Source organism: Phalaenopsis equestris, unplaced genomic scaffold (genome assembly GCF_001263595.1).
Source record: "Phalaenopsis equestris unplaced genomic scaffold, ASM126359v1 Scaffold212879, whole genome shotgun sequence".
Classification (NCBI taxonomy): Eukaryota; Viridiplantae; Streptophyta; class Magnoliopsida; order Asparagales; family Orchidaceae; genus Phalaenopsis; species Phalaenopsis equestris.
Window position 1 is genome coordinate 77,065 of NW_018231776.1, and position 12,027 is coordinate 89,091.

Below are 12,027 nucleotides of genomic sequence, written 5' to 3' on the forward strand. Positions count from 1 at the left end.
AAACTACTCAGTACACATGGAGAAACAACAAGAACTTTTCATTAAACAAGACTTTGAAAACATACAAACAAAATACTAAATTCAAATCAAAATATAATGAAAATACTTATCTCTAATAGAAACCAAACTCTCCTTGTATAGCAAAAGCAATCTCCTTACAATCCTCTCCAAGAACAAAGTGAAAAGAAAAGAAGAAATTCTCACCCTCTCTCTTTTTCTCTCACTTTGCCGCCCCACTACCGCTCACAGATCTCTCACCTACCACTCTTCTTGATTCTATAAATAGCCTCTTATGGCTTGTCATAAGCAAGATAAGCCAGGCTAAGCCAAGCCTTCTAAAAGAGAATAAGAGGAAGAGAGAGAGAGGAAATGAGGGAAGAAAATAAAGATTTTCTTGTAAATGTTAAGGTGCTCGATGGTGTAATTACTTGAAGAAATAAAATCCTCTCAAGATTCATGGACGTAGGCAAATTTGCCGAACCACGTAAATTTGTGTCGCTTTGGTGTTTTTTTCTGCGTGCAATTTTTCTTGTTCCAATTTTCGCTTTATTGTCGTCGTTTTTCACAACAAGTCCTAATCATACAAACGCAAGCACTAATAGCAAATCAATTTTTTAATAATTTAGGTGACACTGTTCAAATTTCTCGATTAATAAATAAGGTTATTATTGTATTAAGCTTCCTTTGTACAATGGATAAATTAGTCCTTTTCTAATTTTATTAGTGTGTAATCCAATTTATAGGAGGGATTATGACTGATTTTGATGTGTTGTTGTAACTCTATTTCAATTGTCTTTTATTTCTTTCCACGCGTTGATGGTGGGGTAACTCCTCTTCGTTTCATTCAGATTTTTTTTTAAATGGAAATTTTGTCATTTAAATTATTTATAGGTTTAAAATAGTCTTATCCATTCAAATGTAGCATTGGGACTTGGTAAATAATTATGATCACCTTTTATGGTTACTGTTGTTTTATTTTTGTGCTATTTGACGTTTTAATCCTTGGGTTATAGAAAAAAGAAGGGAAAAAAACAAATAATTTGAATGAGACTAACCAAGATTACATTGAACATAGAATAAAATTTTGTTTTAACAAAAATTATAGGATATCCTTATTAACTTCTATTATTTTTTCTTCTATTTTACTAGATAATATTCAAGGTAATTCATATTAGCTATTTTATCCATAATAATATTTTCTTGTAAAATAGAAAAGCATATCTCTGTACCTCAAAGAGATTATTTATATTCAGCTTTAAATTTAATTCAAAGTAATTCGACTTAAACTTTCAGAGGGTGAGTTGGGCTGAATGGGTTTGATGTAATTTGTCAATTGTGATTAAAACAACAATCTCTAAAATGCATTGCAAAATAATATTTCAAATATCTGATATTTTCTATGCCAAAATATAAAAATAGCTCTTAAATCCAATCTACTCAAGATTCAATACTTCATAAAAAACTAAGTAAAATCCTAATTCATGGCCTGATTTTTTTGTTATTTTTACTATCTATCTATATATATATATATATATATATATATAGATCTATTTATTTATTTATAAGAAAGGGATCAATTAACGAAGGTATATTATAGCGTGTGAATTTTTTTGGATTTCACAAAGCTCATTCCGAGCCTACAAATTACAATTAGTTAGCGTTAGGGGAAAATCTCAAGAAGAAAGAAACAAAATGATGCATAATTTGGTGATAAAGTGGTTTAAATTATTCATTTGGCAACAGATTGCTACTTAAAAAATTGTGTACGCAGTTATTTGCGTGTATTTTAGTTTTGTTTGAAGGTTTTAGTTAACTGGGTAGAGACGAGAGGTACCGGAATTGTATATATTTAAAACAACGGGGAAGAAAAAGTAAGTAAAAAAATATATTTTGATGATTTACATACATATCCACTCAACTGCTATCGATTTACATATCTATACTTCAATTTTACACTCGCACAAACATAGAAATTGGGTGGTATGTATGTAAATCCTCCGAATGTTATGATAAATCTGATTGCTTGGCTAATTAATGAAGCTATGGAAACTATTAGGAACATGTAAACAAAGACAAGGATTATTCATATTTTCAGCTCTTAAAAAAAAATAATAATAATAATAATTCTTATATCATTACATCAATTGCTAGTTATAATTTTTGGTGAATCTACCGTGACTTTTTGAGATGTTCTAATAACATGACTAGTCTTTTATAATTTTGTGATGAATCAGGCGAAGACTCATCCTATAGTTGAGTACATACTATCTGTTAAAGTTAGAGATTGATTTCGCCAACTCTCGCTCTCGCCTCCTCATGTTTCGCGAATCGGCACCAATTCCCGCCTCCCGCTCGATCGCAACAGGTCGCGAATCGTCGCGATATCTCCCGGCGTAATCGTTCCCGCCTCCATTTCACAAAACGCCGCCTCCTTTCATTCCATAGCTTCCTGTTCGCGATAAAGGCTTCGGACGACTCTCTTTTTTGTTCTAAGTCACGGTTGGTGTTCTTCCTTGGGCTTCCTCGAGATAGAAGGAAGAGAAGTGCATGAGGTAGTTCCTTGCAGCAGAAGGAAGAAAAAGATTGTTCTCCTTGAAGATTGTTCTCCCTTGACATCTTCTTGGTGGCTTGTATCGAAAGAGAAATTGGTTTTATTTCTCTTGTAAGTTTATCTTCTTCAGTGTCTCTCGGTGTACAGTTTTTTCGGTGTATCTCAGTGTAGAGAGAAATAAACAGAGAGAGAAGAAGAGAGAGCAACGAAGTGAGAGTGAGAGATTCCTCTTGTAAGTCGAGATGATCCATTGATGTAAATGTAGTAAAACCCTCGGCAACGCTGTGTACGTAGGAAATTTAACGAACCACTTAAATCTGTGTGTTCCGCTGTATTGTTTTTTTTGTGTGAATTTTCTCGTTCTATTTTTCACTTCAAAAATCATTCTCCAGTTTGATTTATATATATACCACACCAACTGGTATATCTAGATCTCACAACATTAACTGGTATCAGAGCTTTGTTCGGGTTTGAGGAAAGACGATGACAACAGATGAAGTGAAGGTTTCAAGGATCGAGAAGTTTGATGGCACATATTTTGGTTATTGGAGAATGCAGATAGAAGATTATCTTTATGGGAAGAAACTTCATCATCCATTATTGGAAAAAATATTTGAAAAGATGGATGAGGCTGAATGAAATTTGTTGGATCGACAAGTTCTGCGGGTTATTCGATTGACCCTTGGAGGTCCGTTACACACAATGTTGTTAAGGAAAGGACGACTGCAGATCTCATGACAACTTTATCAGGTATGTATGAAAAGCCATCGGCGAATAACAAAGTGTACTTGCTGAAGAAATTATTCAACTTGAAGATGATGGAAGGTGTTTCTGCTGCTCACACCTGAACAATTTCAATACTATCACAAATCAATTACCTTCTGTTGAAATTTATTTTGATGATGAGATACGTGCGCTGATATTGTTGGCATCGTTTCCAAATAATTGGGAAACCATGAGGATGGCAGTTAGTAGTATATAAATTGAAATGCGATGATATTCGTGATTTGATTTTGACTGAGGAAGTTCACAGAAAAGATTCTGGCGAGATCTTAGGTACTAGTTCGGCACTGAACATTAATTTCAGAGCGAGATGACATGACCGGAACTCAAATAAAGGGAGATCCAAATTATAGTCTGTTCAGCAGACAATTTGCTATAATTATGGCAAGACTGACCACGTAAAGAGGAACTGCAGGAATCCCAAGAAGATGGAGAATGATAGCGCAAATGTGATATCTGAAGATGTATATGATGCACTATTGCTGGCAGTTCATAGTTCTGTTGATGATGGAAGTGAAGAGGAGAGTGGGTCTAGGACACCCATTCCTATTGTTCCACAGAGAGATAGTGGAGAACCACATAACTATAAAGAAATCTTGCAAGCTAAAAGTTCGAGCAAGTGGGAGCTGACAAAACTTCCAAAACCTTCCACCATGGAAGAAGACATTACGCAACAAATGGGTGTACCAGGTGAAGACTGAGCATGATGGTAGTAAGAGGTACAAGGCTAGACTTGTTGAAAAAGTCTTTCAGCAGAGGCAGGATATTACCCATGCAGTGGGACCCATGCATTGGGAGTTGTAAGCAGAGGCAAGAGTAAATAAAGAAATAACTTCAAGGGCCAAGGCTATTTGGACTCTGTTGATATGTTGACTGATGTTGTTACTCTTGAGAAACTGAAGTTGTGTACAGCTTCAGTTGCTCTTCTGGAGTGAGGAGAAGGCTTTGAGCTGAAGAGAAGGAGGATTCAAGTTGGAGGATTCATGCTTGAAGAAAAAGGCAACACAGACAGTGGAGGATATCAGTTCGAGGAAGAAGACGTTGTAGTCTGTGTATCGATTTCTAAGTTGGAGATTGTTAAAGCTGGAGACCTATTTCACTAACTCTCGCTCCCGCCTCCTCATGTTTCGTGAATCGGCGCCAAATCCCGCCTCCCGCTCGATCGCGACAGGTTGCTAATCATCACGACATCTCTCGACACGAACCATTCTCACCTCCATTTTGCGAAACACTACCTCCTTTCATCTCGAAGCTTCCTATTCGCGATAAAGGTTTCATACGGCTCTCTTTTTTGTTCTAAATCACAGTTGGTGTTCTTCCTTGGGCTTCCTCGAGATAGATTGAAGAGAAGTGCAAGAGGTAGTTCCTTGCGATAGAAAGAAGAAGAAGAAGAAGAAGAAGATTGTTCTCCATTTGGTTTCGTTTTGGTGGCTTGTGGCAAATGAGAAATTGATTTTTATTTCTCTTGTAAGTTTATCTTTTTTAGTGTATCTCGATGTAGAGCTCCTTCGGTGTATCTCGGTGTAGAGAGAGAAGAACGGAGAGAGAAGAAGAGAGAGCAACAAAGTGAGAATGAGAGATTCCTTTTGTAAGTCGAGGTGATCGACTGGTGTAAATTCCTCAAGTAGTAAAATCCTCTGCAACTCCGTGGACGTAGACAATTTACCGAACCACATAAATTTGTGTGTTCCGCTGTGTTATTCTTTTCTGTTGTTAATTTTGTCGTTCTATTTTTCACTTCAAAGATCGTTCTCCTGTTTGATTTATATATATACCACATCAAATTGTATATCTAGATCTCGCAACAACACTATCATCGATCAAATTCTTGTGGTTCGTTTGAGTTTGCCCCAACTTCTAATATCGCCTTTCATTGATATCACAAAGTAAATATTAGAAAAAATTAGGCATCCAAAAACATTTTTGAAACAGGAAAAATTCTTTAAAAAGATTAACAATTTTCAAATTATTTATTATATAATCATTTATTTCCAATATTGATGTTTTGTGTTTATGAATTACAACAAGTACTTATTACATAAACATTTTCTAAAATGAAAAAAAAAATACAATATAATTTTATTATCAAAATAACGGTTCAAAACTCAGATCTACCAACTCTTCTTCCAAAATTGGTGAGGCTAACATAATTAATCCTCAATAAAGGGTTGGACCAAATCTTTCCCGTGCCATCAATGTGAGAGAGGCTAGAGCAACGAACAACAAAGTGCTATTTCGGCAGAGGCAAAACTGATATTTAATAAGTGCAAAAGGCAAATTATCTTCTCAGATAAGTAAAAATCAGATTTTTGAAGAGGAGTAATTGCCCCATTCGGACCCTACCTGGGTCAGACCCTGATCCCGCAATATTTATAGCATGAGTTGCCTAGTCCCCAACTTGTTTGAAGAGTAGTCAACAATGAACATGAATGGTATATAATCCTTATTAGTGTGGCAGAGTATCTTTAAGAATGACCTTATTAATATAGCAAGTGGCTCTATAGGTCTAGCAAGTGCCTCTAGATGCAAATATTTCTGGAGAGTCCACCATGACTTTTGACAAGTTTCTCTAAAAACATTGATCAAATTCTTGTGGATCATTTTGAGTTTACCCCAACTTCTAATCTCGCCTTTAATTAATATCGCAATTTAAATACCTGAAAATTTCAAGTATCCAAGAAAATATTGATAACAAAAAAATACTTTAGAAGATTTAAAATTTTCAAATTATTTATCAAATAACCATTTATTTCCAGTAAAGATGTTTTGTGTTGGAGAATTACAGTAACTGCTTACTACTTGAATAGTTTTTAAAAGGAAAAAAATTATAATATAATATTATTATGAGAATCACGATGACTCACGATTTCCATCTACCAACACCCCTTTTAGAAATGGGGAGGCTAATCTAATTAATCTTCATAAGAATATTGAAACAACTTTCCCTTCCCATCTTGTGGGCCCTTCTTATATATGGAACAGAATGCTTCTAAATCAACTCCGAATAAATACCCTCTAAAGCTCCCGTTTCCCCTTCTGTACCCCCATTTCTCCTCCCTCCCCTCCCTCAATGGTAGTTGAAGCACACCAACGTCTACCATACTTCCCCCAGCTCCACTTTGACCGGTATTACTTCATTCTTTATCATCTTCTTTAATGTATTTCGTTAGAGCTCATTTATTATCTCCTCCTCTTCTATTTACAACCTCTTCTTGTCTTTAATCATTAATGAATAACAGAGAGATAATAAAAGTGGTTGATTCCCAACCGCCGGAGCTCGGCGATGCTTTTATCTCCACTGCAGCGACTGTTTCCATGAAACGGCAGGGAGAAGCGCTCACATTTCATCGAGATGACATCTTCTCCTATGTCCACCATAATATGCTCGACCTTGACCGTCTTCTTAATGATCACGTAAGTTTTTTTTTAATCATAAAAAATAAGAAAAACTAATGAACTTATCTTGATTGATAAGAAGATACTTAACAATTTTCCTATAGTACTTAAAAAACTAAAAAATTAAGTAATTTTTATTTTTCGATTAGTTTAAAAATGTAAATATTTAATTTCCAAGGTATGGCAAAATAGTACAATATGAAGGCTGTCGTTGATATTAGTAGCGGAATCCGAGGTAGCTTAATATTTTCTGTTACATGAGATCAGAAAATAAAGATTATCTTTTTGGGATCAGAAAATCTTATATATTTGTATATAATTTCAAAAAGTTTAACTTTTAAATATTTTCTTAGAATCAAGTATCTTATAATCCTAATTCTATCATTGTACGACATTAACAAAAAAATTATTATGGAAGGCCATAACTAAAAAGTTGAGTTTATTTAATAGGTATATATATATACACTCTATCCGATTTATTTTATATATATTCTGTTAGATCTATTCTGAAATAAAATATAATGTTTAGCTAATCAATTAATTTTATTTTTTTCTTAATGAATTAATAATTTAAAATTTATAAAGATATATATATATTAGTCATCAATTCAAAATATATGTTTGAAAAAGTATATTTAGCATTAAGAAAATTATTATTAGTAATATTTTTTTGTAATTTAAAATTTTAAATGTTATATAAATAAATATAAAAGTTTACCCCTTAATAATTTGACCTAAAATTTATCCAAATTGTATCATGCACCTCATACTAAAAATCAATTTATCTCCCCACAGAACGAAAGAGTTCGACTTGAACTAGCGGAACGGAGGCGTCTGTTCACCCAGCAGCTAATGGCAGCTGTGGAAAAAGGCATGTTGAAGCAACTAAAGGCGAAGGATTACGAGATCGAACGAGCCAACAAAATTAATTTGGAATTAGAACAAAAAGTTCGCAGTCTCTCCTTGGAGATTCAAATATGGCGAGAACTTGCTCAAACCAACGAGACTAACGCCAATGTCCTCCGAATCAATCTCGAGCAAGAACTGATCGCCACGCAGCTTCGTCTGAAGGAGCAGCAGCGGTCGTGTACGGAGTCAAGAGCCATAGTTGATGATGCCGAGTCCTATTGCTGTGGGGAGAGCGATGGAATGGTGTCAGTTTTTAGACCAATGAGGTCTTGCTGGAGTTGCACGCTGGAGGAGGCGACGGTGTTGATGTTGCCTTGTCGTCATCTTTGTCTCTGTGTGGATTGTGGTCGTGGCTGTAATTTCTGCCCTGTTTGTAAATGCTCGAAGGCTGGTAGCGTTAATATAAATTTATCTTGAATTATTTTTTAACTGAGAAAAAACAGGAAGTAAGACGACTTTTTTTTTTCTTTTTTTATTTATAACCTCCTAATACGAGTGGTAACCGTAATTAAATCGAGTTAATCTGTTCTTATCTTTGATTAGTTATTTTTAATTGATTTCGATTTGTTTATATTTGATGTTATTTAGTTTTATTTTGGGTCAATTTTTTAACAGATCGAATGATTTTTTTTTTTTTTTGAAAATTGCGTGATGTTCTGGACTTTTATCGAGATGGCTCATTAAGATAGTTGTGTATCAAATCATGATTTAAATTGATATAAATCTTGACCTGTTCAGATTTTTTTTTCCTGCTCATAAGGCGGAGGTGGCCCCATCGGTTTTTTATTTTATTTTATTTTTTATGTTTTTTACATGACGGAAGGTCAGAAGGCCTTTTACGAGCAGAAGCAAATCCTCCAAAGTGGTCAGCAACTCTTATACAAAAGTATCCCCAATTTCTTCACCCTTGACTATGCCTTTTTCTCAGCGCAGTTAAAATGATATGCTGATGCTTGTAAATACTGAAATGCCATGAATTTATGGCTTGATTTTGAGCGGTTTCCTGACAATCATTCCCTGTTGGTTTGCCTGAATTTTCAATGTTTCTTAATGTCTAACGAAAGTTTTTTACCAATTGAATTTTTGTTCCACCTGAACTTTTTGCTTCATGAAATTGGTACTGGCGTCTAACTTTCCTGGGAATCATTCCATGTTGGTTTGCTTGAATCTTCTTTGATGGGGTTAGTTTGAATGATATATTTATGCATCTATGCATATGCTTAACTCGTCCATTCCTCCTGGTTGTAGAAAATGCAAGTATTATGGAATTCCTACATTTGTAGGCTTCTAAATATTTGTTGTGATGCGGTATGTATGATTATGTTTAATTAAATGTTTTGCTTATCTGATATGAATAGAAAATATTTATTGCCGAACAATATGAGGAAACGAAACAGAGAATGCTAGAATTGAATAGTTATATGATTGAGGCAAATTTTAATTAACAAACATTGATATTAAAAAGTTCTAAATAAAATAACAAAGATAAGAGAACATGACAGGACATATTTTCTGTTACATGAGATCAGGTAGCTTAGTATGCGTGGTTCTGACAGTGAAAATGTTAGCCACATTAAATTGATGGAGCTGCTTGAGAGCATTTATAGGATTTAAGATTCAATAAGGAGGATGCTTAGATTCTGTTAAGAATGCTTCAATACACTTTAAAATTCACAAAAAATATTTGGAAATAATTATCAGCATTTCTCCAAGCGCAAGTAATATATAATCCTGGATTTCTGCTGTATGGTAGACACCGATCTGTGATTATCATCTACGGATCCAAAAATACTATTGTGAGCTTCCTCACTTGACCTCCATAACTTCATGTATGCTAGCGATAATCCATACATATTCTCTAATGTATATTTGATATTTTTAGAGTGATATCAGGATCCTTCCAAACAACACCTTGAATATGTTGCACCGCCCATAATGAAGTTGCTACTCTCCTGCTTTATTCACCGTGGGGCATAAGTGAGTTCCCTATAATTTTCTCAATTCAAAGGATTGTCCATTTACTGTAACTGAAGCTCGCACTCTCCAAGGGCATCATCTATATGAACATATAGCTATAACTTAATGTTTGTTACAAGATTGAACTTTCAGTCCAAATTTATTCTTAATGACATAAGAACAGAGAGCATTTTTGAAAGCAAGCTAACCAATAAAAATTATCATCGTAGATTTCAGAATCTTGAATTACATCCAATGCTCTATTGCCATCGCTTGGAACTGCATCTCATGATTGCATAATCACTTCCACTCCCTCTTGAGTTATAACAATAATCTCAACCCGACTTCTCCCTTTTGAACTTGCACTTATTGTAAGAACTTCATCATCACTTGCAAGTAATTTGTCATTCTTTTGGTGTATTTCCAATAATATGATAATATATTTTTAGTTGGTGCCAGCTTAGCCAACCACAAATCCTTCTAATCTCTACTTCTAGTGATAGTAGACTCAATTTATTTTCTTGAACCTTTATAGTTCTCTGTTTGTCCCCATTTTAATTCTTCCTATCTTAGTTTTCTACTTGGGTCCATTAGCAACTAAATTTAAAAGTTATTAGCAAGTTCTCACTTACACTAGGTTGCATGTCCAAAATTTGAAATGAAGGCCACTGCATTACAATAAATAAATTATTGGTTAGATAAACTAATGAAACATTTCAATCATTTATGCCTGTGTAGAAAAAATGATTTTGCAAATAAGCTACCTTACTTTCTCCATGTTCATATTTATGTTCCATATCGATATCCATGAGTTAAAAAAGTGATGAATCCTCCTCAATAACTTTTGAAGGTAATTTAATTGCAACAGTGTTAGTGCCACAAAAAATTATTAGTTAGACACTCCTAAAAAAGTGCCACAACTTTTCATATCAAATAAAAATACCACTTTTTTTCATGCATAGGTAAACATAAGTTCCTTTATGATTATAAGTGAAAATTGAAGTTTGGATGCTGGGTATGTAAGTTGAAATATAAACTTGACTTTAGTTGTTTAAATAAAGCCCAATAAGAGCCTAATTCTAGAATGTGTGGTAGGTATGAAATTATTGTGTGGTAGGTGTCGTAGGTATGGAATTATTGTGTGGTAAATATGAAATTATTTGTAACCATTAGATTAGAATTATAGTGGCACAATCCTAGCCGTTAATTTAAGATTTGCCACTAGTATAAATAGAGGTAGAGTCTTTGAGTTTATATCAAGCCAAGTAAAGGTGATAAATAGAAGTAAAGTTTCTTTCATAAATTTTTAACCTTTGTCAATTCCTAAAAGCTTCTCCATTCCAACAAAGTGGCATCATAGCCTAAAGGTTCCTTTACAGAGCAATGATAAATGGTGATATGGTTTTCTTCAAAGTTTCGATGCTTAAGAAAAGAATCTAGATAATTGGAGTATCAAGATAAAAGCACTTCTTGGAGCGCATGACGTTTGGGAGGTTGTGGAGAAAGACTACGGTGAGTCAAGTGAAGAGTGATACACCGAAAATATATGCATTTTTAGACCCATATTTTATACTCATTTTTGGTGATATTGCACTTTAATGGAAGGTATTTTGATGTTTTCTTGCATGTTGTTGATTTTTAGGACTTAAAGCAAAAAAAGATGAAATTTGGAGTCAAAATTACGTTTTTGAAGAAATGGTCAGCGCCGACAGCTCCGAGGTCAGCGCTGACGGTGCAAAACAACTTAAGGCTGGAGATTTTTACTCAGCGCCGAAGGCGCCCGACCAGCCGAAGGCGCCAGACCAGCACCGACGGCGCCAAAAGCGGTGCAGACCCAGTTTCTAGAAGGTTCGATGTAGTTGGACAATTTTTTGAAGAGTTTTTGGAGGCACCTCTTGGAGAACTGACCTTGGGCTCTATTTGGGGCCGAATTTCATCAGCAAAAGTGCTCCTCTACGTTTTTCACTCCTCTACGTTTATTTTTCGCACCACATCATTCCATTCCACTACCATATTGGAGTCAATTTTTTATTTTGCTTTCATAGTTTAGAGTTTTTGTGGTGATATTTAGTGTGAAATTTTCTGTAAGAGTGTTGGAGAAGGAGAAAAGTGAGAGATATCTTCTTCCTGCATTTCTAAGGAAAGGCTACAAAGGATTTGCTTTGAGAAAGAGTTTTCAGATAAGTATTGTTTGTTTATATGTGTTGTATGAACTTTCTTTTATATATGAAATTTGTGTTTGTTATTTCTTTCTCATGAAGTCTGAGTAGTTCCCTCTCCCTACTTTGAGATATGGTGAAATGAAGAGATAATATGGATGTGTCAATATTAAAATGTAAAATAAATTGTGATGGTTTTCAACTCTGAAGTTAATTTACTTTTCAATCTAGTCAATTGAATTGTTAAAATGTGTTGTGAAACATATGATCCGG

The 12,027-nt window shown here is 34.4% G+C and overlaps 1 protein-coding gene across 1 annotated transcript; it reads left to right on the forward strand.

Moving 5' to 3' along the window:
• The first annotated feature begins 6,346 nt into the window (after positions 1-6,346).
• Positions 6,347-8,191, forward strand: LOC110036941 (probable BOI-related E3 ubiquitin-protein ligase 3). Its single transcript, XM_020741505.1, has 3 exons — positions 6,347-6,460; positions 6,574-6,748; positions 7,526-8,191. Exons 1-3 carry the CDS (start codon positions 6,405-6,407, stop codon positions 8,054-8,056), a joined length of 762 nt encoding a protein of 253 aa, XP_020597164.1. The 5' UTR covers positions 6,347-6,404; the 3' UTR covers positions 8,057-8,191.
• Positions 8,192-12,027: the final 3,836 nt, after the last annotated feature.